Source organism: Gasterosteus aculeatus, chromosome 11, assembly GCF_964276395.1.
Source record: "Gasterosteus aculeatus chromosome 11, fGasAcu3.hap1.1, whole genome shotgun sequence".
In the NCBI taxonomy this organism is placed as follows: domain Eukaryota; kingdom Metazoa; phylum Chordata; class Actinopteri; order Perciformes; family Gasterosteidae; genus Gasterosteus; species Gasterosteus aculeatus.
The window spans coordinates 1,877,036-1,904,096 of record NC_135699.1 but is presented as its reverse complement, the minus strand read 5'-3'; the positions used below and the strand labels follow the sequence as shown (position 1 = coordinate 1,904,096).

The following is a 27,061-nucleotide window of genomic DNA, read 5'->3' as shown; positions in this document are numbered from 1 at the left end:
AACGTTTAAACAGTCAAGCTGCTCAGCTACATCACGCCCAGACAAAGCCATGAGCACTGCTTTCCAGCTGTTTGACGTGGTCTACAGGAGCGATGGGCTAGGTATCGATTACTTCTGTCTCGCTGCCCTATTTGACCAATTCTGCCTAGCTTTTTAACTTACGATCACAGAAATACAGAAGAGGAAATATTTATTTCATTAGGTTCTGTTTAGGTATCAACTTATATTTTATACTAGGGCTGTCAATAGATTGAAAAAAATCATTAATTATTAATGAATGTTGTTGTTATGTTGTTCATTATGAATATTTGTTTTCTTCTAAAGACAATCATAAAAGTAACGAGCAACTGGGCAACGTCCGTTCTCTGGCTCTCGGAGAGATGAGGTGGGATTAAATAATTTTGCCACCTTCGGCCTCAGCTCCTCTCTTTTGAGTTTGAAGAAGGAAGTAATACAAGTACCTTTTCTCCCGGTGTGAATTGTCGCAGCCTGGCTACTCTGTTGTACCGCCGTTGTTGCCGTTCCTGGGCCCGGAGCAAGTTCTCCTGTGACATCCTACCCAGTGTGTGGGGCTTTGCTCGCAGGTCCATGACGTACTGGATCTCTTTCTTGCCGGGGCGCGGACCTTCCTCCCATTTTTTTTTTGATTAGGTGCAGCACCCCCCTCGGTGTCCTGCCAAGCAAAAGTTCAAAAGGGAGAAAATGGAGGCCTGGGTAAAATTCTGCCCTGCAAACAGAGGATCAAACCAGTTATCCCACTTACGTTAATCTTCGTTAATAAATTTACAGATCATGGATTTTACAGTCTTATTCATACGCTGCACCAGCCCATCAGTCTGTGGGTGGTACACACTAGTATGAATGGACTTAATGCCCAGTAACCCATAAATTTCTCTAAGTGTACGCGACATGAACGAGGTGCCCTGGTCCGCCAGAATCTCTTTCGGGATTCCGATGACCTCAAACAGAGCCTTCGTGACACTCTTTGCAGAGATATTGCGCAACGGCACTGCCTCCGGATATCGTGTTGCTTAATCCACAAAGACTAAAACAACGCGATATCTGCGGTGAAATGGCTCGATGAGGTTCATGCAGATTCGTTCAAACGGCACCTCCACCAATGGTAGAGGACGCAACGGCGCCCTCGGAATGGCCGGGTCGTAACTAATTGACACTCCGGACAGGACGCACACCAGCGGCGCGCGTCCCCCCAGTTTCCTGGCCAATGAAATCGGGTCATTATGCGGTCTAGTGTTTTCTCGTACCCCATATGACCAGCCATCGGGTTATAGTGAGCCGCCTGGAAAATCATTTCCCAGCGCCGTCCGAGTGTCACGATTCACTCTATACAGACTGTCCCTAATCAATGAAAAGTGTGGATATGACTGCGCTGCGTCAGGGCGCACCAGCTGACCATAAATTCTTATCACTTGGTTGTAGGCTGAGCGTAGAGTATCGTCCTGAGACTGTTAGAGTGGAAAATCTTCCATGGAGTGAAACTTAGGACCCCGTAGAGCAGGGGTGTCAAACTCATTTTCACCGAGGGCCACATCAGCATAATGGCTGTCCTCAAAGGGCCTGATGTAACTTATAAATGTAACTAAATGTAAATCGAATGTAATGTAAAATAAATGTAACTACTCCTTAATGTTAAATAACTCATTATTTATTCTAACGTAAATGACAGTTCATTTTTTGCATTTTCCCCTTCATTAGTCCAACCAAGCCCACTTTTCCTCCACACATTGCCGGTGCACCGTCTGTAGTTAATCCTACGTTTTCCCACTGCAATGCATTTTTACTCACGGACTTCTCCACCGCATCAAAAATGTCCTGTCCCGTCGTGGTCCCATGCATGGCAGCCACATCCAACAGCTCCTCAGTGATAGAGAGGTCCCACTTTATGCCTCTAATAAAAATTGATAACTCCGCTGTGTCCGTGTTATCTGTGCTTTAATCAACAGCCAATGAAAAAGCTGTGTAGCTGCGTGTCTCCTCGGCCAGCTGTGTTGTAAGATTTTCTGCTAGTTCCTTCACTCGGCGGCGATGGTGTCGCTTGATAAACTGACATTTATAAAAGTCTGTAACTGGTCGGGACACACCTGCTCACAGACCTTCAGCATGCACTGCTTCAAATACGCTCCCTCTGAAAAAGACTTGGAAGCGTGGGCGATATCTTCAGCCACAATGAAGCTAGCTTTCACCGCAGCCTCGTTTTTGGCTGTGGATCACGAACAAACTCTGCTGCGACTGCAGTTTGCCTTTTAATTCTTGGGCAATTTGTTGCTTTTCTTCAAGGCTAGCTTTAGCGTACTTGGCTCCGTGTTTGGTGTCAAAATGTCGACGCAGATTCTACTCTTTGACAACCGACACTGCCTCGTAACACAAAAGACATACCGGTCTTTCTCCTTGAAGCACAAACAAGTATTCGCCTTTCCATCTTTCTTGAAACAGTCTTCCGTCTACATCAACTTTTGTCTTTCTGGACATTTTGGCATCATTATTTATATCTCAATTCCACTTGTTGGCATGGACACTGCCGCGGCTAGCGCGCATCGAAAGGCATTGTGGGAAATGTAGTTTTTGGTCAAAGCACGCTCTTAATTTATTTTTGGTATTTATTTTTAGACACTCAAAACTTTTAAGCTCTCGCGGGCCACATAAAATGACATCCTTGAGTTTGACACATGTGCCGTAGAGTCTCCACGGGATGCTCCGAGTTCCCCCTTCCAGTCTGCAGCGTCGTACTACCTTGCGGCACCGGTGAGCACAGCACACATACCACATAAGTTGGTCGTGAACGCACCCCCGCAGCCTGCCCCATTAGTTTGTTAAATACCGGCCAATGTGTTCCTAAAGTTACGGGGTGCGTCAGGCGGGAGCTAACCGCAACCTTCACTCTATGCTTTTTTTTCCCATATGCCTAAATTCCACTGACACTATAGGGTAATCGTGAACGTCCCCATGCACACACCGCGATGCCTCCACCGATGCCCCGGGCCGAACCATGCTCCGGTGAATCATAGACTGCGTACAGCCCGAATCCACTATCGCCTGAAGATGAGGCAAAGAACGGTGAGGCATATGCAGAACTAGTGCAATGTCTAGACAACAAGAGCTTGTCATTGGTAATAAGAGACGCGAAATGTGGCGGAAGAAAAGTGCTGAATATTCTTCACGAGCACTACGCAAGAAAGGACAAACCTCGCGTTGTAAGTTTGTATTGTGAACTTTCCTTGCTCTACAAGACCATCAATGAAACGGTCACTGAATATATTATTCGAGTAGAGACTATTCACGTCATTGAGAAGAGCAAGTAAAGGGGCTGCCTGATTCATACAAGCCATTCGTCGTACACATCACCCAGACAAATGACACTAACATTCGGCGAGTTTAAAACAGTTAAACAGAGTTACGAGAGTACTGATAAATATGGGTGCCGTGAATGTTGAAGAAGACAACGTGATGAAGATTTGCGGGGCAACGAGGTCACAAGGAAGAGGAAAGAAAATGGGACCTGGCTGATATCGAGGGTTACACGTGCGGTAAAAAGGGACACATGGCCAGAACATGTCCCGACGTATACCAGGTGAGAAGAGAGGAACAAAAATGGGACACACCACAGTGAGGAAGGGGACGCAGCCGAGGACAGGGCTTGACCATATGAAGAAAGCTGATAGAGAGACAGAGGCAGACCATACATTTTTCTGTTTCAGGATGAGTCCTACACAAAGAGGAAACAAGAAGGGTCTCATGGTCGACTGCGGCACCATAGCACACATGATCAACAACGCCACAAAGTGCAAAACAGTGGACAAGAGCTTTAGACCCGAGGACTACATGATCAAGCTTGCTGATGGATCCTAGGTGAGCGGGCTGGCGAAGATAAGGGAAGACGCCAAAGTCTACTTGCTGGACAGCGATGGACGACAGATGAAAACGAGGCTCAAGCAAGCACTCTACATCCCATCGTTTCCACAAAATCATTTCAGTCAAAGCAGCGACGGCCAACGGAGCTGAGGTCCGCTTCAAGGATGGTAATGACTGGCTGATCCACAATGATCCAAGCTCAAGATGGACGTGTATGGTAGGCTGTATTACCTACAAAATGTTGATTTAAGTGTGTGGTTGTCATGACATTCAAATGTGGCTTAGGTCATTGCAATTTTGATGTTGCAAAATTAGAAAAGGTGGTTGAAGGGATGTCTATAAAAGGGAAACAGACAAGTACAATCAAAACCGTGAAATATGCACACAGGGAAAGTATACACAAGGCAGAAACAGACAGGCAGACGCTACAGTTACAACCGTACTAGAGCTAGTACACACAGACCTATGCGGTCCTATTGAACCAGCAGATATGCAATAGCATTTACTGATGATCACAGTGGGATGATTTTTCCATACTTTATTAAAGCAAAGAGTGACACGACAAAAGCTACAGAAAAATTCATAGCAGATGTAGCTCCATATGGAAAGATAAAGTGCATAAGATCTGATAACGGCACAGAGTTCACCGGGCAGGAGTAACGGGATAAGGCACGAGAAGAGTGCACCCTACTCACCTCATTAGAATGGAACTGCCGAAAGAGGTCGAACAACCTTATTCGAGATGTCTCGAATCTGCAACAGGTGCTACAGTAAGCGGCTAGAGCAGACACCTTACTGTGTTTTCACAAGAAAAACACTACCTAACCTACCTAACATGAAGATATTTGGCTATGAATGCTACGTATATCAGCAGGATAAGAAAAGGCTGGATTCTAGATGCAATAAGGGGATCTTTGTAGGCTATGATAAATATAGTCCAGCACATAACGTGTATTATCCAGAGACAGGAAAAGTCCTAAAACACAGACTGGTGAAATTCATCCCCAAAAGGTTATGGAGATACACCACAGAAGACAGTCAACCAGGGTCAGGGACAGCCTAAGGAGATTAAGATTGAGAGTCAATTGTTGAGAGACTGCTGAGGCAGGCCCAACCCAGCCAGATAGCACTCAGAGAGAAGAGGGAGAAATGAGATACCCTACGAGACAAAGAAAGGCCCCAGAATATTTAAAGGAGTACCTGCGTAAAAGGTACTTTGCGGCCGTTTCGTTTCCGTGGTCAACTTCCGTTTTAATTCTGGGACCGGAAGAAACAAATGAATGTTAACCACGTTAAAATATTTTATTGCATTAATCTAGGCCACATTATCGCATAGATTAATGCATTAACGTTGACAGCCCTAATTTATACATTTCTATATTTATTATTTTATTTATTGTATTTAATCATTTATTTATTCATACGTCATTTTTTGTTATCCATACAGTGGGTGGATCGCAGTTTACTAGAGCTTAATGCCACCAGCTCTGTCTCCTACCGCCATGGAACTGCAAAACACACAATCCCTCACTAATAGATTCCTCCTCATATAATACTCAAGGTGGATCACACACCTTTGTTCTCGTCCCGGCTGGAAACGATGGATCAAAAGAGTCAACTGGCTTGAGTTTAAATATCCAGAAAGTATTTAATAACTAAACAAAGTGAAATGCAATGTCAATAGTAAAATATTTTGAAAAAAGAGATTTTCCAGTCCAAGTCTAATGAGACTTATCATGGAGGCTGCAGGAAAATTCGAACAGTTCTTTTCCAGTTTTAGTTCTTCGAAAACTCCCGGGGTGTGTCACAAATCAAACGGGTCTTCTCCTGGTTTGTCCCCCTCACATTTCTTTGAGAGTCTGCTGCAACCTGAAAACTCTCTGCCTTATCTTTCCCACCACGTTCCAATACATCTAATGAATATACCTTTAGCTTTATGCCTCAATGAGTAAATATAACGTACAGCATAATATTGTCATAATCTAATAGCTTCCATCCATCCATCCATCCATCCATCTTCAACCGCTTATCCGGGGTCGGGTCGCGGGGGCAACAGCTCCAGCAGGGGACCCCAAACTTCCCTTTCCCGGGCCACATCTACCAGCTCTGACTGGGGGATCCCAAGGCGTTCCCAGGCCAGTGCAGAGATATAATCTCTCCACCTAGTCCTGGGTCTTCCCCGGGGCCTCTTCCCAGCTGGCCGTGCCTGAAACACCTCCCTAGGGAGGCGCCCAGGGGGCATCCTCACCAGATGCCCAAACCACCTCAACTGGCTCCTTTCGACGCAAAGGAGCAGCGGCTCTACTCCGAGCTCCTCGCGAATGGCTGAGCTTCTCACCCTATCCCTAAGGGAGACGCCAGCCACTCTCCTGAGGAAACCCATTTCGGCCGCTTGTACCCGTGACCTAGTTCTTTCGGTCATGACCCATCCTTCATGACCATAGGTGAGGGTAGGAACGAAGATTGACCGGTAGATCGAGAGCTTTGCCTTCCGGCTCAGCTCTCTTTTCGTCACAACGGTGCGGTAAAGCGAGTGCAATACCGCCCCCGCTGCTCCGATTCTCCGGCCAAACTCACACTCCATCTTCCCCTCACTCGTGAACAAGACCCCAAGGTACTTGAACTCCTTCACTTGGGGTAAGGACACATTCCCTACCTGGAGTAGGCAATCCATCGGTTTCCTGCTGAGAACCATGGCCTCAGATTTAGAGGTGCTAATCCTCATCCCGACCGCTTCACACTCGACTGCGAAACGCTCCAGTGAGAGTTGGAGGTCACAGACGGAAGATGCCATCAGGACCACATCATCTGCAAAAAGCAGCGATGAGATCCGCAGCCCCCCGAACTGTAGACCCTCCTCCCCCCGACTACGCCTCGATATCCTGTCCATAAAGACAACAAACAAGATTGGTGACAAGGCGCAGCCCTGGCGAAGGCCAACCCCAACCGGAAACGCCTTCGACTTACTGCCGAGCACCCGAACACAGCTCTCGCTTTGGGCGTACAAGGATTGGATGGCCCCAAGCAAGGACCCCCTCACCCCGTACTCCCGCAGCACCTCCCACAGTATCTCTCGGGGGACCCGGTCATACGCCTTCTCCAAGTCCACAAAACACATGTAGACTGGTTGAGCATACTCCCAAGCCCCCTCTATGATCCTGGAAAGAGTGAAGAGCTGGTCCGTTGTTCCACGACCAGGACGAAAACCGCATTGTTCCTCTTCAATCCTTGGTTCGACTATCGGCCGAACCCTCCTTTCCAGCACCTTAGAGTAGACTTTACCCGGGAGGCTGAGTAGTGTGATACCCCTGTAATTGGCACACACTCTCTGGTCCCCCTTTTTAAAGAGGGGTACCACCACCCCGATCTGCCACTCTTTTGGCACTGTCCCAGACTTCCACGCAATGTTGAAGAGGCGTGTCATCCAAGACAACCCCCCAACACCCATTGCCTTTAGCATCTCTGGACGGATCTCATCAATCCCCGGGGCTTTGCCACTGCGGAGTTGTTTGACTACCTCAGTGACTTCCACCAGGCTAATTGACGATGATCCCTCCTCCGCCTCCAGCTCCGCCTCCACCACAGAGGGCGTAGTAGTTGGATTCAGGAGTTCCTCAAAGTGTTCCTTCCACCGCCCGATAACCTCCTCAGTCGCGGTCAACAGGGTGCCATCCTTACTGTACACAGCTTGGATGGTTCCCCGTTTCCCCCTCCTGAGGTGCCGGATGGTCTTCCAAAAACACTTTGGTGCCGACCGAAAGTCCTTCTCCATAGTTACCCCGAACTCCTCCCATACTCGCTGCTTTGCCTCCATCACGGCAGAGGCTGCTGCCCTTCGAGCCTGTCGGTACACTGCAACTGCCTCTGGAGTCCCACCGGATATCATAACCCGGAAGGCCTCCTTCTTCAGTCGGACGGCTTCCCTGACCACCGGTGTCCACCACGGAGTTCGAGGGTTACCGCCCCTTGATGCACCTAAGACCTTGAGGCCACAACTCACCGCCGCGGCTTCAGCAATGGAGGTTTTGAACATAGACCACTCTGGTTCAATGTCCCCTACCTCCACAGGAATGTGAGAGAAGCTCCGCCGGAGGTGTGAGTTGAAAATCTTTTGGACCGGGGCCTCCTCCAGACGTTCCCAGTTCACCCTCACTACACGCTTGGGTTTACCGGGTCTGTCCCGAGTCTTCCCCCATCCTCTGACCCAGCTCACAACCAGATGGTGATCAGTTGACAGCTCTGCCCCTCTCTTTACCCGAGTGTCCAGAACATGCGGCCTCAGATCAGACGATACGATTACAAAATCGATCATTGATCTTTGGCCTAGGGTGCTCTGGTACCACGTACACTTATGAACATCCTTATGTTCGAACATGGTGTTTGTTATGGACAATCCGTGGCTAGCACAGAAGTCCAGTAACAAACACCCGCTCGGGTTCAGATCAGGGAGGCCATTCCTCCCAATCACGCCTCTCCAGTTATCTCCATCGTCGCCCACGTGCGCATTGAAGTCTCCCAGTAGGACTATGGAGTCCCCTACAGGAGCCCCATGCAGGACTCCATTCAGGGTCTCCAAAAAGGCCGAATACTCTGAGCTGCTGTTTGGTGCATATGCACAGACAACAGTCAGAGTTTTCTCCCCCACCACCCGAAGGCGTAGGGAGGCGACCCTTTTGTCCACTGGGGTAAACTCCAATGTAGCAGCACTCAGCCGGGGACTTATGAGTATCCCCACACCCGCCTGGCGCCTCACACCATGGGCCACTCCGGAGTAGAATAGAGTCCACCCCCTATCCAGGAGTTTGGTTCCAGAGCCGAGGCTGTGCGTAGAGGTAAGCCCCACCAGATCCAACTGATAACGCTCCACCTCCCGCACAAGCTCCGGCTCCTTCCCCCCCAGAGAGGTTACGTTCCACGTCCCCAGAGCCAGCATCTGCCGCCCAGGTCTGTTCCGTCTAGACCCCCCACTGTCACTGCCACCCTTGTAGCAGCGCACCCGACCCCATCGGTTTCCCCCACAGGTGGTGAGCCCATGGGGAGTAGAGTGTTGGGCTGCCGCGTCACTCCTTCGGGCTGTGCCCGGCCGGGCTCCGCGGTAAACCCGGCCACCAGACGCTCGCTGTCGGGCCCTCCATCTGGGCCTGGCTCCAAATGGGGGCCCCGGGCTTCCTCCGGGCCGGGTAACTCCTTCCCTCTTCCGTTTTTTCATGGGGATCTTGAACCATTCTTAGTCTGGCCCCTCGCCTGAGACCACTTTGCCAAGGGTAACCCTACCAGGAGCACAAGGCTCCCGACAACACAGCCCTCAGGTTCATAGGGACACACAAACCTCTCCACCACGATAAGGTGACGGTTCCCAGAGAGGATCTAATAGCTTGTACTCTTTAATAATAGCTTGTACTCTTTAATAACATAAATTCAGTTCACAATTCATCACAATGTTTGACAATCATTAACATGTTTATGTGGTCCAATACTCAAAATAATTGCCTCGCTGGGCTGTCTTGCATCCATTTGCTCATTCAGTACCTGACAGGAGAAAAAACTAGATCAGAAGAAATCCATAAGACAAATTTAGCATTCGTCTCCAGGTCTTATCGTTAACATTGTGGCTGATCTTTTTGTGTACAATATTTTTAGGAGTTACATGACTATAAATTGTGTTTGATTATATTGCATCCATTTCATCTAACACACAAATTACAATTCTAACACTAAACATTACTACATGTATTACACTTTCTACGACTAGGTGTGCATTTCTGCTTAAATCCCTAACATAAACCAAGGGACTATTCCGTGCTTAATGAAGCATGCAGTTACATGGCTATAACTCTGGTTGAATAGCCACCGTGCACCGGGTTGAACTAAAACTGTCTCCTCTGCCAATGCCTGATGTTTCAGGATGAATGCCGGGCGTGTGTGGGTGAGTGGGGAGCACGGTCGTCCTCCAATCAGAGGGTTGTCGGTTCGATCCCAGGCCCCGCTATCCCGCATGTCGATGTGTCCTTGGGCAAGACACTTAACCCAACATTGCTCCTGCAGCTGCGACTACAGTGTGTGAATGTTAGTTAGTTACTGATGTGCAGGTGTCACTGTGTATGGTTCTCCTGTCATCAGGATGTGAATGGGTGAATGATGTCATGTAGTGTTAAAGCGGTTAGAGTGGTCAGAAGACTAGAAAAGCGCTATACAGTCCATTTACCATTCAAATGCAAATCTTCATACCATTACAGTGCTTTTCATATAACATCCTTCAAAACCAAACCCATATTTTCTACCTAAAATAAGTGATCGCCTTACTTGACATTGCACTATGTCAACTAATATAGTCATTGTTGGTGATTCAAATATCCATCTCGACATTTGCTGCAAACTGACAAGTTTGCAGCAAATTTCCTCAGTGTGCCTCAGTCAGTAACCTACAGGTTCATGATCTCGGTATGTAGGACCAAGGTGGTCTCAATGTCCTTGACTTTTATCTTGCCTACTATTGGATCAAATTGTCAAATGAATTCGAAATACATTGACTCAGCTACTATGACCATGGATCTGATCAGCTCATCACCCTTCCAGTCTCTGCATTAATGGATTAATTAGTTTAACTATAATATATCACTGAGCAGTATTTTTGTTCTCCATGTACCTCTCCAGTCAAGTGAAGTCAATTGCTCACACTCCGCTCTCCGCTGCTTCACACATGAGCAAAATAAAAACAGCTGGACGTGTGCTGGAACACGCTGCAGACGCTCTGGGTTCACTGACCATGAACTGGCTTTTTGTGACCATCAAAGGGCCTAATCTAACTCCTTTAAAGATGTTCACTCAGTCCTATTCCAGCATAATAAATGAAACTTGCAGCTTTTTCCACAATTAACCATCTCCTGAAGCCACAATCTTCCTCTTCCACTAGGGCTACACAGGAGCAATGCAATAGATCCTAGGTCACCAACATAAACTCAGAGGTACCTTCACAGATTCTAGGAAAACAATGTCATGCAAGCTAGGAACAGTATACATTTATAATATTGATTAGAGACTGCAATAATAAATTGACTCGATTAACATTTTCTCATCTGAATATAGCTAAGCACAATATGGCCTGCCTATCGTGCCTAGGGGTGCACAGGCGTAATGTAGACAAAGGTAGTCTTGACAAAAGGTGGAACGACGGAGATAAACAAGGCGTTCGCGCGGTTTGAACAACAGTGACTATAATTGTCAACAATTTAATTAACACAAAAGTCAACAACTGAATCAGAAGCAAAAGGCATCAGGGTCTCAAAGGCCAAAACAACAAACAGAAACCCCACCCTAGCTAGAAAAAAAGGTATACCGTATGAAAAGGAAAAACAATACTGACCTCCCTCTCTATCCACAAGACAGGAGGAAAAATAGAAACAGAAATGGCAGAGAACCCTTTCACACTTCCCACACATTGATAGTCTGCCCTCAGCCACTATACCCATAAGGTCTGCTGGTTCTCAGGAAGAAGAAGAGAAAAAAATCAACCACCGAGAGCACTGGGTCAGGGAGCCCTTATCTAGCCCACTAATCACCTGAAGCCTCTCAGGTGACGCTGCTCCAGGTGAATCACCCGATAGATAATTCCCCCCGCCCCCTCCATAGAAGAGGGCGGAGTCACGTCAGGGGACGTAACAATAGCCTAAAGAGGAATGTCACTTTTGGTTATTTCGGTTGACGACAGTGCAAAATACATTAAAGTTAATTTTTCCTATATATATGATACATATGTTGGATTACCCATGGACAAATTTTCTTCCTCAGTCAAACTCACAAGTACCATCACCCTCACAGTCCTAGCTTGGGGCTATTAAGGTTGAATTCACAAACTTCAATCAGCTCTGAGATGATTAAATCTGCTACTAAGCGATTAATCCTCGTTTGGCATGACTACACTATACCTTTGATCATGGTAGACCCTGAGGCTCAGGAAAAATATCAATTCACCACCCAGTTATTGTAAAAAATAATCATCCTCATTTTCAACAGCAGAATGTTATATTATTATAGATGAACCTATACTCTTTGTTTTCACTTTACATTACATGTCATTTAGCTGACGCTTTGATTCAAAGCGACTTTAAATAAGTGCATCTACAAACCTAGAAGAACAGGAAACAAGCGAAATTTCATAAAATAAGATGGTTTACAACTTACTATAGATCAGCTATTATAAGTACAATTAAAGTGTCTTTTAGTTTGCGGCAGAAGATGTAAAGACTCTCTGCGTTCCTGGTGTCATCAAAATGTTGTTATAGTATCCCTTTCCTAGTCTTCAGTTTAACCCTTATGTTATGTTTAGGGTCAATTTGACCCATTTCAATTTTTGTGTTGACCAAAGTGCAGGTTATCCTTACTTTTTTTCAACAAAATTTTATGACTTTTCCTCATCTAGGGTCATGAACTGCTGTGTAAAATCTGGACACTTTGATGTGTCGTGGAGTGTCTGCACACAGTTTGTATACAAAGATGTTGCGGGTCATTTTGACCCAGACACAAAGTGGCTCCAGACGATTTTCAGCTGAAGAAGTATTATCGCAGCTTATGAACTGGGATAGTGATGTAGAGGAAGAGATTCCAGAGACAGAGGATCCTTCAGAGCCAGAGGACAATGCTATTGATGATCCAGATTATCAATTTTCCCACGATGAGGAGGATTCAGAGGACGAGTCTGCCTGTTTCCCATCTTCAGATGAAAAACAAGAAACGTCATCCACAGAGGAGGCATGGACATCTAAAGATGGTAAAGTAAAATGGTCAACATCACCACACCAAAGCCGAGGCAGATTGTCATCATCTAATGTCATCAAAATGACTCCTGGTCCGACAAGATTTGCTGTCACAAGAGTTGATGATATTGAATCAGCATTTCAGCTCTTCATATCCCCACCCATAGAGAAGATAATCCTCAACATGACCAACTTGGAGGGGAGGGGTGTCTTTCAAGAAAAATGGAAGCCACTGGATCCAACTGACTTGCATGCTTACATTGGAATTCTGGTGTTAGCTGGAGTATACAGGTCAAAGGGTGAAGCAACTGCAAGTTTATGGGATGAAGAGAATGGAAGGCCAATCTTCTGAGCAACAATGTCTTTGGAGACATTTCGCATGATCTCTCGTGTGATCCGATTTGACAACCATGACACCAGAGCTGGTCGACGCGAGAGAGACAAACTTGCAGCGATCAGAGATGTCTGGGATAAATGGGTCGAAATCCTGTCTTTACTGTATAATCCTGGCCCCCATGTTACTGTCGATGAGCGCCTTGTTCCATTCAGAGGACGCTGTCCTTTCCGACAGTATATGCCAAGCAAGCCTGCGAAATATGGGCAGCCTGTGATGCAAAATCCAGTTATGCGTGGAACCTGCAGGTATATACTGGAAAGCCACCTGGAGGAGCACCTGAGAAGAATCAGGGAATGCGTGTGGTATTGGAGATGACTGAAGGGCTGCAAGATCATAACATCACATGTGACAACTTCTTTACATCCTACCGTCTTGGAGATGAACTTCAGGACAGAAAGCTGACTATGTTGGGAACAGTCAGAAAAAATAAACCAGAACTTCCCAGTGAGATTTTGAAGATGCAAGGAAGACCTCTGCATTCCTCAAAATTTGCTTTCACGGAGAAAACAACATTTGTTTCTTACTGCCCAAAGAGAAACAAGTATGTTCTTGTGATGAGCACAATGCACAAAGATGCATCTCTGAGCACAAGAGAGGACATGAAGCCACAAATGATCCTGGATTACAACGCCACCAAAGGAGGAGTTGACAATCTTGACAAAGTCACAGCAACATATAGCTGCCAGCGCAAGACTGCCCGTTGGCCCTTGGTGGTTTTCTACAACATTGTGGATGTGTCTGCTTACAATGCCTATGTGCTGTGGATTGAGATCAACCAGCAGTGTAATGCCAGCAAACTGTACCGACGTCGACTTTTCCTGGAAGAATTAGGCAAAGCACTCGTCACTCCCAAGATCCAGAACCGGGCCAGGCCAGCTCGAGCCCCAACAGCTGTCATGACAAAGGTCCAGGGCAGGGCATCTGACCAACCCACAATGGATCCTTTGGATACAGGTGCAAAGAAACGCAAAAGATGCCAAGTCTGTCCCTCCCGAGTTTATTGACTGTGCAGGCTGGAGCGGCAGGGTGCAGGCTGGCTGGAGGATCCACGGAGAGGCAAGGATGACAGCCAAGCGAAGAGGCACACAGAGGTTCAAGATCTATGGAGGAATAATCTGGCGCCGGCTTGTTGAGCGGACCAGATCTTTATAGTGGGGATGATTAGGATTGAGTGCAGGTGCGCCTCGTCCGCTGCAGGGAACCAGCCACAACCCCTAGCGCTCACAGCAGCTGCAAAGGGAAACAGAGAAGGGGAGGAGGAGAGACGAAAACAACAACAAACAACTACACAAATCCTCACAAATACAACAGTCAAGGTTTCTGAGTAAATCAAAAGTGAGAAATAAACCGACAACTTGGGAACAATTAGGGACAAGGCAATCACAAGGGAGGAAAAACACATCAAGGGAGGAAGTGAAGTGAACCCATAGATACAAGAGGCATGAAAGTACAAAAAACAAGGGCCGTTAAAGCTGCTTGAAGTGACCCACTTGTAACCAGTGTAACCTGCGTAGTGTTCATAGGATATTCAAATTATTATTGGGTCTGTGTACTTAGTCCCTTGGGGCTTGGGGCTCTTACCGTAAAAAACACAAAACGAAAGCACTCCTCTTCTCGTTTTTTGTTTAAATCCAAAACGGTAAAACGGAAGTGGACAGTCGTTTTCTCGTTTTTCATTTTAAATCCAAAACGGTAAAACGGAAGTGGACAGTCGTTTTCTCGTTTTCGTTTAGAACCCAAAAACGAGACAAACTCGCATAGGTCTCATCTGACCAGAGCATCTTCTTCCACGTGTTTGCTGTGCCTCTCACGTGGCTTGTGGAAAACTCTAAACAGGATTTCTCATGGTTCTTTCAACAGCAGCTTTATACTTGCCACTCTTCTATTAAGGCCAGATTTCTCGAGTACACTTACTTACTAGTTGTCCTGGGGGCAGATTCTGTCCACCTCCAGAGTTACCATGTGATTCCTGGTTGCTGCTTTATCAAGGACATCAAAATGTACTCAGGATAAATGTGACCTTTGACTTTGGTGATGATAGAGGAAATCATATCATAGACTAACTAAAGAGGTTACCAATATTGTATGTCAAGTAAGAGGTGTCTCTCTGTCACCTGTCCAAACATTCATTTCTTTGACTAGCTCCAGAGATCACTCTGAGGGTCACATGAAAGGTAACATGGTAGCAATGAAGAAACCAGAATAAATTAATTTCTTTATCTAGTGAGAACAATGTAAAATATTGTAATATTCAAAATATTTCGAAAAACGTACACGGACCCTATTGGGCCATGGTATAGGTTCGTTGGGAGAGGTTAGAAGAAAAGAATCAAGACACAGTAAATGGAGCCACTGAATGGTTTGATTTCAAAGGTTATGTTGAACTGTATGAATGTAGGAAAACAACATAGTATCAAGTAAAATAACATTGTGCTCTTATTGAAATATCATCAATTCCATTGAAATGGTAAATATATCTTTGAATTGTCTTGTGTGCCTTCGATTGGTGTCTCTTAAGATAAAGGTCCTTCCTTGGTTTCTTTCACAGTCCATTCAATTCAGTTCAAAGAATCAAATAAATAAAACAGTCGTGCGCTCTGTTGCTTTTTTAGTCCTACCACACTGGTCCACTCAGGTGATGAAAAATGAAAAGTTGTGAGAATATCTCAGTCCAACTCCTTGGAGGTAAGAAGATGATCGGGTTCAGTGGTGGCTCGCCATCTCCCTTATCAGGGAGAACTCAATATCCAGTATCCAGAGGCAGAAGGTATTCAGGGAACCTCTAAAACCTAGACTGTATAAAACAAAGCTACTACTACTATGACATTTTAACCAATTCAGAATTATGTTTAGCTATTTAACAATGAGTTCCCTTTTTTGAATCATGAACTGAGTAACAAGAAGAGTTTCACCGACTTCACATTCATGTTTTAAGATAATGTCAATGCAGATATTAAGTATTCTCTTAAATTTGATTAATATTATTAACGTTAACACTAGTGGTTCAAAACAGAGCAGTCACATATACAGTAGAACACAAACAAAGGTACAAAACAACCAAGAATAAATGATTTGGCAACAATCCCTATCAATTTGTTTCCAGCATACTATTAATGAACAATATGCTGCTTTAATTAAACATATAACACTCCATTTCACAGCTGTAAGGGCAGCTTCTATATTGATACCCTTGCGTTCACAGACACGTGGCTAATACAATTAGTATGCTGGCTGACTTAGCAAAACTCACTAAGACGCTGCCAAAAGTTGTAAATGTTGGATCGACAGTGACGCTGGGGTAGAGGGTGTGCTGGGAACTGCAAGGTTGGCGGTTTGATCCCCGGCTGCTCCATGTCCCATGTCAAAGTGTCCCTGAGCAAGACACCTAACCCCTAATTGCTCCCTGGCAAAAAATGTAAAAAGACATGGGTTAAAAATGCAATGTAAGTTGCTTTGGATAAAAGCGTCAGCTAAATTACCTGTAATGTAGACTCTTGGTGCAAAGTTCTCTATCACCTCTCTCCCATTGCATAAGTGCAGTTTCACAACGCACACAATGTGTTTTACTAGTTGTTACTGTGGTCGGCTGAATTCATTTGTACAACAGTTAGCACTCCCTCAGACTGATATTTTCTCACTCCTTAACATCAATTCGACTTCCTGGGAGGAGTTTGGGACTTAATTATTTTCTTCATTCGGAAGTCTGCATTTCCCAAAAGAACCAATGAAAAGCATATCTAGCTGTGATTGACACTTTGTTTAACGACCACAAATACATTAGAAAGAAATTAAATACTTAGATTATCAATCTTGTTACAGCACAAATTAGACAATAAATAAAAATATGGTTACACTTCAAAGAATATTTTATTATAGAATTACAATCGTTAACTAACTAAATTAATTTAGCTTTCAGACAAATCAATTAAATTTTTTATAGCCGCAAATTACAAATTTGCCTCAGAGGGCTTTACAGTCTGTACACATGCGAAAACAGACACACACATACACTTTACTGCACATTTATGTTCCGAGGTTGTGAGTATAAACTCAGCTATACGTACACTCACACAAACAGGCAGCCTCACATTCTGTTTCTATTTTCCTATCACAGATTTAGAAAGTCCGTTTTCACTAACCCGGGCTCAGCGTGTCAGGGCCGCCATGTTCCCAGAGACCCTGATGGAGGGGGAGGCGGCCATGCCAGTCCAATCAGATCCCTCACAGCAGAGCAACGTGCAACGTCTGGCTGAACCCTCCCAGCTGCTTAAGACTGCTATAGTTCACCTGATAAACTACCAGGACGACGCAGAGCTGGCCACCAGGGCAGTACCAGAACTCACCAAGTTGCTGGCAGACGAAGATCCGGTAGGTTGCGGTCAAACTGAATAATTAAGAATTCACTCAATGAGGTTTCAGAAACAACACATTGTATTTTGTTCTACTCCATAGATTGTGGTGAACAAGGCAGCCATGATAGTTAACCAGCTGACCCGTAAAGAGGCCAGTCGCCGTGTTCTGGTGCAGTCTCCAGCAATGGTGGAAGCCGTGGTGCGGGCCATGACAATGGCAGTAGACATGGAGATAGCCCATTGTGCGGCAAGTGTGCTCCACAGCCTGTCACACCAAAAGGAGGGACTGTTGGCGATATTCAAGTCCGGAGGGATACCAGCACTGGTCTGCATGCTAAGGTAGAAATACTGTGCTTTGATCTCAGCTGGTAGTGTAGAGGAAGTTTTTACGGCCGATGGGGGGTGGCGACGACGACACAGCCGATGGGGGGTGGCAGCCCGGACATTACGGGACAGGTAGCTCAGGTGCTACCTCCGCCATTCTTTCAAATCGACACTTCGTCAGCTAAATGAAGCTTAGGCAAAAATTCAGTCAGGAAGACTAGACAGGCTGTGCCGTTCCGTGGTAGCCTCCTTTCTCCCTGGGGGCTCACGGCTAGCTGATTAGGGGCGGGGGCGGGTAGTACCAGCCAACCAGACGTGGGTGCCATTACCGTAAACCAGTTGCATCGGTGCAGGCAATGTTAAAAAACTGTTCTACTATCTTTTGCTGTCAGTTGTCATTTCAGCATGAACCAAAGGCGAAGCGAAGCGCTCAATTAGCGGGTCCTACACCACAGTGTTTCCGTAAACTCCAAAGGTCCGTTTGGACGGCGATCTATTGCGGAGAAACTACCTCAACAGTCCGACCGACAGGCGTAGTAGCACTAGCATACGAGGCGCAGCAAGTGGTGTAAGCACCAAGCTTCTCTCTGTCCAGATCTGAGTGGGTGAGGCTCACAGCTGGCAGAGAGCGAGTCGATCCCTCCCTGCCACCTGCACCAGGACGGGGAAGGACGAGAGAATCGCAAGCAGCCCATTATGTTTACATGTAACGTTAGCATTCAGCAGAAGCCTTTATCCAAAGGGACAATACGTGCATTCATCAGAGGGTACAGAACCAGAACAACAAGAAGCAAGAAAGTACAAATTATTATTGTAGAAATAAACTGCGACACTGCCAGAGGGAGGGAACCATCTGGAGAGAACTTTGGACCGCCCTGGACTACGGTGGGATTCCTCGCCGTCGTTGATTAGGAAAGATAAGTCCCCACAGAAACACTTCTCCGGATCATCCAACACCCTCACAACCCCACAAGCAACCCCACACACACACACCGGCCCACGCATGCTACTTTTCCCATATACCCACAATATCGGGACTCTTCACATATGACCTTCCGCAAAGGACGTTTCAGTTGATTATTTTTGTCCCTAAACATGTGGTTATTTGGAATTGGTGCACAGCTATGTTTTGATTGGTATTGTTAACAGGTAGGCCTACTCCTTTAACTGCCTGCACAGCGGAATAATAATTCCTGAGGATGAACACACATCCAGGCGTTTACCGGCCAATGAACATGTGGCGTTGTTTATTGTAGAACAGTGTGGGACATACTGCTCTCCGGGAGAGTCAGGTACAGAGATAAAGGGGTGGGGGGAATATTGCCCTTATATGGTAGTGGTGTTGTCAGTCACACGTAACTCAGTTACATGCATTCATACACTCTGAAGAGGTATGCTATGTGTTTTCGTTCGAATACAGCAGCTTTTATCCTGAGGGCTATTGTACGAAACCAGGATAAGGGATTAAGCTGGGATATTCAGGTTCTCCTGGATGAATTTAGCTTTGACTTGGTTGCACGAAAGCAGGTTCAATGAAACCCAGCCAAGTAACCATAGTGATTTATTCTCCAGACCAGGCTAAGATTGATCCTGGAGTCTCATGTGTTAAATGATCCGAAAAACAAACATGTTATTCTTCTGAATGTGTTCGGATTTCATGTCAGGCAATATTTCGCGGACCGGTCAAGAAGAAATAACGAGGGTTAGTAGTCGTTGCGGGCGGACCGACAAGCTGAGTCGCAGCGGAAGTGACGTATGCGGTCGACGAATGAGTCCTTAAGGATGCAGCCTAGCGACTTTGAGACACAGCCACAGACAGACCAACAGGGGGGAGGGGGGGCGTATCCGCTGTTAGGCAAAACTGCCGTGCGCAGTGAGGAGTGAACAATTGTGAACGTGATGAGGGCGATATATAAAGTCCCATTAACCCGTGTTTCTACATGCACCATGGCGTGCCCATTTCTGAATCAGAAACGTGAGAGGATGTTTCGGGACAGATCAGACCCACAGCGCGAAGCCATGCTCTCACCATCCCACAGATGGTCTGTATGGCGCTGCGCTTTTTTGTAAGCAGCATTTTTTTATATGCCTAAACTGTAAATAAAGGCAGTATTTCCCATACTGTCAGAAGTGTGTGTTTGGCACTGAAGTCCTTGGCACACATATTTATTACCTTCCCTGGCCACAGATGTGTTACATCAAAGAGGATTTCCACAAGACAGTCCACATATGCCTGTAAAAATGGTGATTGTGTTTGATGTGCAGTCCTGTAGAATTTACCATGTATGAAGAGGGCAGTTTCTGCAGGTGGAACACAGTTAGTAGCTGTCCCACCCTGAATCCCTTCCATCACAGGCCTTCCTTGGTTTAAAACAAGGGCAAATTCCTCAGCTGGGGTGAAGCCTGGTGCTGGTGCCCCCCAGACACATGTGCCTTCTTCCTAACTGCTAAAATCAGTTTCGATAAAATATGTGAGCAATTTCTACATACCATTTGCAAAATGTTAAGGCACTTACCAGCCTGCTAAATGTTTTATATTTTATCTTGACCTGTTGCCAGGATCTTTTCCGTCCAGTCTTATTTGTTATTTGTATGTTGTTGCATACACCTCATGGGACAAAACACCCCCCAGTCCCCTGTTCGACGCGTCGGTCTGCAGAATAAAGGGGAGAGAGAAGTTAGGAGTATGAAGGAGTGGTTCCCCACAGAGAGCCTGCTTTACCTTCTCAAACGCCTGCTGGCACTGCTCCAACCACTGGACCGGATCTGACGCACCTTTCCGGGTGAGGTCGGTCAAGGGGCTGGTGAGGTCCGCGAAGCCGGGGATGAACCGCCTGTAATACCCCGCCGACCCGGGGCATTGGGTAGGCATCGAACCGTGACACGTCATTCACCCTGCGATAGTCCACGCAGAACCGTACAGATCAATCGTTAGTGGCCTTAGCCACAAGGACGATGGGGCTGCAGGCACTGTTGGACTCTTCTATTACCCCCAATTCCAACATACTGGCCCAATTCCCTCCGAACCACTTCTTTCTTGTGTTCGGGCAACCTGTAGGGTCGTGACCTCACCGTCACCCTCGGGGGCGTCTCGATACTGTGCACTGAGGTCGGGCCGGCCTGGCAAGGGAGAGAACACATTAGCAAACCGCTCCTGCAACCTGGCAACGTCCGCCCTCTGGCTCTCGGAGAGATGAGCCTCTCGAGGGAGCGAGGTATGATTACCTGCTTTTGGAACCTCCGGCCCCAGCTCCTCCCTTTCCGATACCGTAGAGACCAGAGAGACAGACTCCACCCCCCTCCAGGCTTTCAGGAGGTTCAGGTGGTATATCTGTGTATCCCCGCCCCTGTCAGACCGCACCACCTCGTAGTCGACGTCCCCCACCTGCCGTGTGACCTCAAAGGGCCCTTGCCACTTGGCTAGGAGTTTAGAGTTGGAAGTAGGAAGTAATACAAGTACCTTTTCTCCCGGTGTGAATCGTCGCAGCCTGGCCCCTCTGTCGTACAGCCGTTGTTGTCGCTCCTGGGCCTGCAGCAAATTCTCTCGTGACATCCGGCCCAGTGTGTGGAGTTTTGCTCGCAGGTCCAGGATGTACTGGATCTCATTCTTGCAGGGGCTTGGACCTTCCTCCCAGCTTTCTTTAATCAGGTCCAGCACCCCTCGCGGCGTCCTGCCAAACAAAAGTTCAAAGGGAGAAAATCCTGTGGAGGCCTGGGGGACCTCCCGCACTGCAAACAACAGAGGGTCAAGCCAGTGGTCCCAATTACGTTCATCTTCGCTAATAAATTTATGGATCATGGACTTCAGAGTCTTATTCATACGCTCCACCAGCCCATCCGTCTGCGAGTGATACACGCTAGTACGAATGGACTTAATGCCCAGTAACCCGTAAAGGTCTCTCAGTATGCGCGACATGAACGAGGTGCCCTGGTCAGTCAGAATTTCTTTAGGGATTCCAACTCGGGAGATGACCTGAAACATAGGCTGCGCGACACTCTTTGCGGAGATATTGCGCAACGGCACTGCCTCCGGATATCGCGTTGCGTAATCCATGAGGACTAACAAAGCGATATCCGCGTGCGCTCCGGTGAAACAGCCCGATGAGGTCCATACCGATCCGCTCGAACGGAACCTCCACCAAAGGCGCCCTCGGAATGGCCGGTGCGTTGACTAACTGACACTCTGGGCAGGACTCGCACCGGCGGCGCACGTCCCCCCGGATGCCTGGCCAATAAAATCGGGTCATTATCCGGTCTAGCGTTTTTTTGTGTACCATGTGACCAGCCATCGGGTTATAGTGAGCCGCCTGGAAAATCATTTCCCGGCGGCTTTTCGGTGTTTTCCTGCCCCGTCAGAGTGTCACGATTCACTCTATACAGTCTGTCCCTAATCAATGAAAAGTGCGGAAATGACTGCGCTGCGTCAAGGCGCACCAGATGACCATCAACACGTATCACTTGGTTGTAGGCTGAGCATAGGGTATCGTCACGAAACTGTTCGAGTGGAAAATCTTCCATGGAGCGAAACTCTGGAGCCGGCGGAGTCTCTACGGGAGGCTCCGCGGGTTCCCCCTCCCCGTCTGCAGCGACGGACGACCCCGCGTCACCGCTGAGCACAGCGCACATCTCGCATAACCCTGTCGGTCGTGAACGCACCCCCGCAGCCCCGCCCATTAACTTATCAAACCCCGGCCAATCTGTACCGAAAATGACGGCGTGCGTCAGGTGGGAGCTAACCGCAACCTTCATTCTATGCTTTTTCCCTGCATATCTAATTTCCACCAATACCACAGGATACTCGTGAAGGTCCCCATGCATACACCGTATTCTCAACTGGTCTGCCTCCACCAATGCCCCCTGCCGAACCAGGCTCTGGTGAATCATAAACTGCGTACAGCCCGAATCCACCATCGCCTGGCGTGTACCCCCCTGGACTCTTACCGGAACGCGGTACGTCGCTCACGGACCGGGGGAGGGTGCCGGAACGCCGGCAACTCGGATCACCTGTCCCACCTCCATCAGCGGGCACTCTCTGCGGAGGTGACCGAGCCGCCCGCACTTCCAACACTCCTGCCCCTGGGGCTGGTGGGTCGCGGGCCGGGGTACAAGGTGCCTGCCGCGGAAATGGCCTGGGCCGCTCCTCCGTCCGCGATGGCCTCCCTCCCCCCGCGGGGAGGGGCCGGGAGCCCCTCCCCAAACTGTTCCAGCACCACCTGCGCCATCACCCCTCGGACTCCTCCAGCGCCGTCCGGCTGCAGCCACCTCATTGCGGCGTTTTTTAGCCGCTGGGCGCGAACGGCCGGTCCTGTCGTCCCAGCCTGGCCTCACGGAATCGTCGGCGGTGGTCCTCTGCCGACAGTCCCATGCTGTCCACTACGGCCCTTTTAATGCTGGCGTAGTCGCGCCGCGCCACCGGTGGCAGCCCCATGGCCGCGATCTGCGCCTCCCCGGCCAGGAGAGACAAAAGCCAGATGGGCCACTCCCCCGCTGGCCAGCTGCACGCCTCCGCCTCCGTCTTGAAGGTCTCCAGGAACGCTTGGACGCCGTCCCCCATCATCATTCGCTGGGGTGTGAGCCCGGCGAATGCAGCGGGCTCCTGCATCAGCGGCGCGGCCTGAGCGACCCCAGGAACTGCCGGTTCGCCTCCGCCTGCTCCCTCTGGATGGCCGCCAGCTCTCCGATCATTCGGCCGAGCGCCACCAGCGGGTGGGCCGGCGTCCCCAGCTGGTGTCCGTCATCCACGGCGTCCTCCCCCGAGCCAAGTTGGGCGCCACTGTGACGGGTTCGTCCTACGGGGGGGGGGTCTCGGAATGACGAGAATGCACGAGAATGCAGCGGTTGGTTCCATTTTACACTTTATTTTACTGTCAATCATGGACAGCCGGCTCCAGCCTCCTCGTCTGCTCAGCCCCCTCGCTGTCGCCGGATCTCTCCTACTTCAAGGCAGAACAAACACACACACTGATTAATCTCAGCTGAGGCTGATTATGCCTCGTTATGCACCGTTCCCCGAACCACTCCCTTCTCCGTCCCCTCTGCAGCCGAGCCAAACCCCGCCCGCCACCACAACCGCTTATAGAGAACTTTCCTAGTATAGATATTTTTAAATCCTTCCGCATTCAGTCGGTCCGCGATTGTCTGCCAGGCTTTTTCTCTCTGTTTAATTACAGCTGCCGTTTTTCCTGTTTTTTGCAAATTATATGCTTCACCTCCTCAGAAGTTTCCATAATTAGTTGCTGCTCAGCTGGTGAAAAATATGCCGCGCACATCTTCTCCATTTCTGCATCGGTAAATCTGATCGATACTTAAGAAATCTGTGAATGTGCAGTTATCCCAGCGTTGTACACCTGGATTGATTTAGCTCCCCCTTCTCATCCTGGCTCAGCAAACGTGCACCGATTAAGCCGAGATGTGCCGATCACACTAAGCCAAGCTTCAGTTTTTCTGTTATCCTGGATTTCTTTATTATACTTTTGTACAATACTCCCCAGGTTGTATTGGCTTTCTTGTTTGTATTTGTGAGATTTGATTTATGTTACCTTTTGCAGCGGGGTTACCTAGCTGGTCGGGTTAATTATTGCACCTTGTTCGGAGGAAAAAATTATAAATGTGACAGGGAATAACGTAGATTATTTGCCAGGCCGACGTATCTTTTGGATTAAAGACGAAAACCTACACTACAATTTTGTGTCAGATGCAATGTCAATGATTGTACCAACCTTCAGCCCTGCATTTGCAGTGACCTCCCTGAGCATCATGATGAAAGAAGCATTGTTTGTAACTGCGGTTTTGTTTTTTGGTGAAAATCTTTCTGTACCATTCTCCTGGTTTTGAGGAAAGTTCAGACAAGAACTCCCCGTGCTCTTCTGTTATCTTTTACTTTACATGTCATTTAGCTGACACTTTTATCCAAAGCGACTTACAATAAGTGCATTCAACCATAAGGGTACAAACTCAGAAGAACAAGAAAGTGCAATTTCCTCAAATAAGCCAATTTACAAGAGCCGTTATAAATACAATCTAAGTGCTACAATTTGTTAGTCTTTAGTCGAGGTAGAGTCTGAAGAGGTGTGTCTTTAGTTTGCAGCGGAAGATGTGAAGGCTCTCTGCGGTCCTGGTGTCTTCAGAGAGCTCGTTCCACCATTTTGGAGCAAGGACAGCAAAGAGTCGTGATCTGGTCGAGTGTTTTGCTCTCAGTGAGGGAGGGACGAGCAGTTTTGCAGATGCAGAGCGGAGAGTGCGGGTCGGGATGTAGGGTTTGACCATGTCCTGGATGTAAGCTGGACCCGATCCATTCACAGCATTGTAGGTGAGCACCAATGTTTTGAACTGGAAGCGGGCAGCCACCGGTAGCCAGTGAAGAGAGCGGAGGAGTGGAGTAGTGTGGGAGAATTTCGGAAGGTTAAAGACCAGTCGAGCTGCTGTATTCTGGATGAGCTGCAGAGGTCGAATGGCGGTAGCAGGGAGACCTGCCAAGAGCGAGTTGCAGTAGTCCAGGCGTGAGATGACAAGAGCCTGAATCAGTACCTGGGCAGCCTTCTGAGTGAGAAGAGGACGTATTCTCCGGATGTCATAGAGAGTGTATCTACAGGATCGTGTTGTCGCAGTAATGTTGGGAGTCAGGGAGAGGTGGCTGTTGATTGGGATGCCGAGGTTCCTAGCGATTAAAGTGGCCGTTAACACGAAGTTGACAGTCAAGTCCTGGGTCGGAGAGTCTTTTCCTGGAAAGAGAAGTAGTTCAGTCTTGTCGGGGTTGATTTTCAGATGGTGGGCGGACATCCACTGAGAGATGCCAGTCAGACAGGCAGAGATCCGTGCCGCCACCTGGGTTTCCGAGGGAGGGAAGGAGAGAATTAGTTGTGTGTCATCTGCATAGCTGTGGTAGAAGAAGCCATGCGAGCGAATGACAGCGCCGAGAGACTTGGTGTAGAGCGAGAAGAGAAGGGGACCCAGGACGGAACCCTCAGGAACGTAGTAAGAGCACAAGGTTCCGACACAGATCCTCGCCAGGTTACCCAGTAGGTGCGGCCGTCGAGGTAGGACGAGAGAAGGGAGAGAGCAGAGCCTGAGAGAGCAGAGCCTGAGAGCCCGTTGTTATGGTGGAGATAGGAGGAGAGTTGGTTAAAGATCGCACGTTGAAGGGTTTTGGACAAAAAGAGAGACTGGTCTGTAGTTGTTTTCTTCAGAAGGGTTGAGAGTAGGTTTCTTCAGGAGAGGATTAACTCTTGCCTCCTTCAGAGAATTGGGAAAACAGCCAGATAACAGCATTGTTGATGAGACAGGTGAGGAAAGGAAGAAGGTCAGGTGCGATAGATTGTAGAAGATGTGATGGAATGGGGTCAAGAGGGCAGGTGGTCGGACGGGCAGAGGTTACTAGGGTAAGAATTTGGTTAGGAGACAGGGGGCTGAAAGAGGAAAGTGAGGGTGATAGAGGTGAAGCCAGTTGTATGTCAGCTATTTTCTTGGTAAAGTAGTTCGCGGAGGTTGGAGAAGATCGAAAAGAGTTTTTTGGGGTTAGAAAATAAAGATTTGATTCTGGATTGGAAGAAAGAGCTTTTGGCAGCAGAGATAGAAGCAAAAAAGAGGAGAGAAGAGATTGAAATTCAAGCAGGTCGTCAGGTCGTTTATATTTACGCCATCTCCTTTCCGATACTCGCATGGTGGCTCTCATGGCACGCACCAGTTGAGACAGCCACGGAGCCGGAGGGGATTTGCCTGCCTGTCGTGTCATAAGAGGGCAGAGAGAGTCTAGAGAGGAGGAAAGAGTTGAGAGGAGAGTCTCAGCAGCAGCGTTCGGATGCAAGAGTAAGAAGGAGTCGGTGGAAGGGAGAGCTGATAGAACAGAGGATGCTAGGGAGGAGGGAGAGAGGGAGCGAATGTTGCAACGAACAGGTACAGAGTCAGTCAATGGGGCAGGGTCGTTAGTTATAGACAGTGGAAGAGAGTAAGAGATGAAGAAGTGGTCAGACACATGAAGTGGAGTAACCGAGAGGTTAGTGGTAGAGCAGTTTCTAGTAAAGATGTAGTCATGGTGATTGCCGGCTTTGTGAGTAGGGGGAGAGGGACTGAGTGACAGAGCGAAAGAAGAAAGTAGGTGTAAGAGGTCAGATGACTTCTCTGTCTGGATGTTGAAGTCACCCAGGAGGATGAGCAGCAGGCCATTTTCAGGGAAGTTGGAAAGGAGAATGTCCAGTTCTTCCAAGAAATGACCCAAGGAGCCTGGCGGACGGTAAAGGACAACAATGGTTAATTGCACCGGGTGAGTAACTGTTACAGCATGGAATTCAATAGACAGTGGGGTGGATGGTGGAAGAGGCTAAAGAGAAAAGCTCCATTTGGGTGAAATGAGTAGACCTGTGCCACCA

At 47.9% G+C, this 27,061-nt stretch overlaps 1 protein-coding gene across 3 annotated transcripts in view; it reads left to right on the top strand.

The window, feature by feature from the left end:
• LOC120827230 (junction plakoglobin a) overlaps positions 1 to 27,061 on the top strand; it is a 127,195-nt gene that overhangs the window by 38,784 nt on the left and 61,350 nt on the right. For all 3 annotated transcript variants that reach the window (XM_040189961.2, XM_078084375.1, XM_078084376.1), the window contains 2 exons: positions 17,135 to 17,388; positions 17,473 to 17,711. In XM_040189961.2, coding sequence (XP_040045895.2) covers positions 17,135 to 17,388; positions 17,473 to 17,711 — 493 coding nt within the window. The remainder of the gene's footprint in view (positions 1 to 17,134; positions 17,389 to 17,472; positions 17,712 to 27,061) is intronic.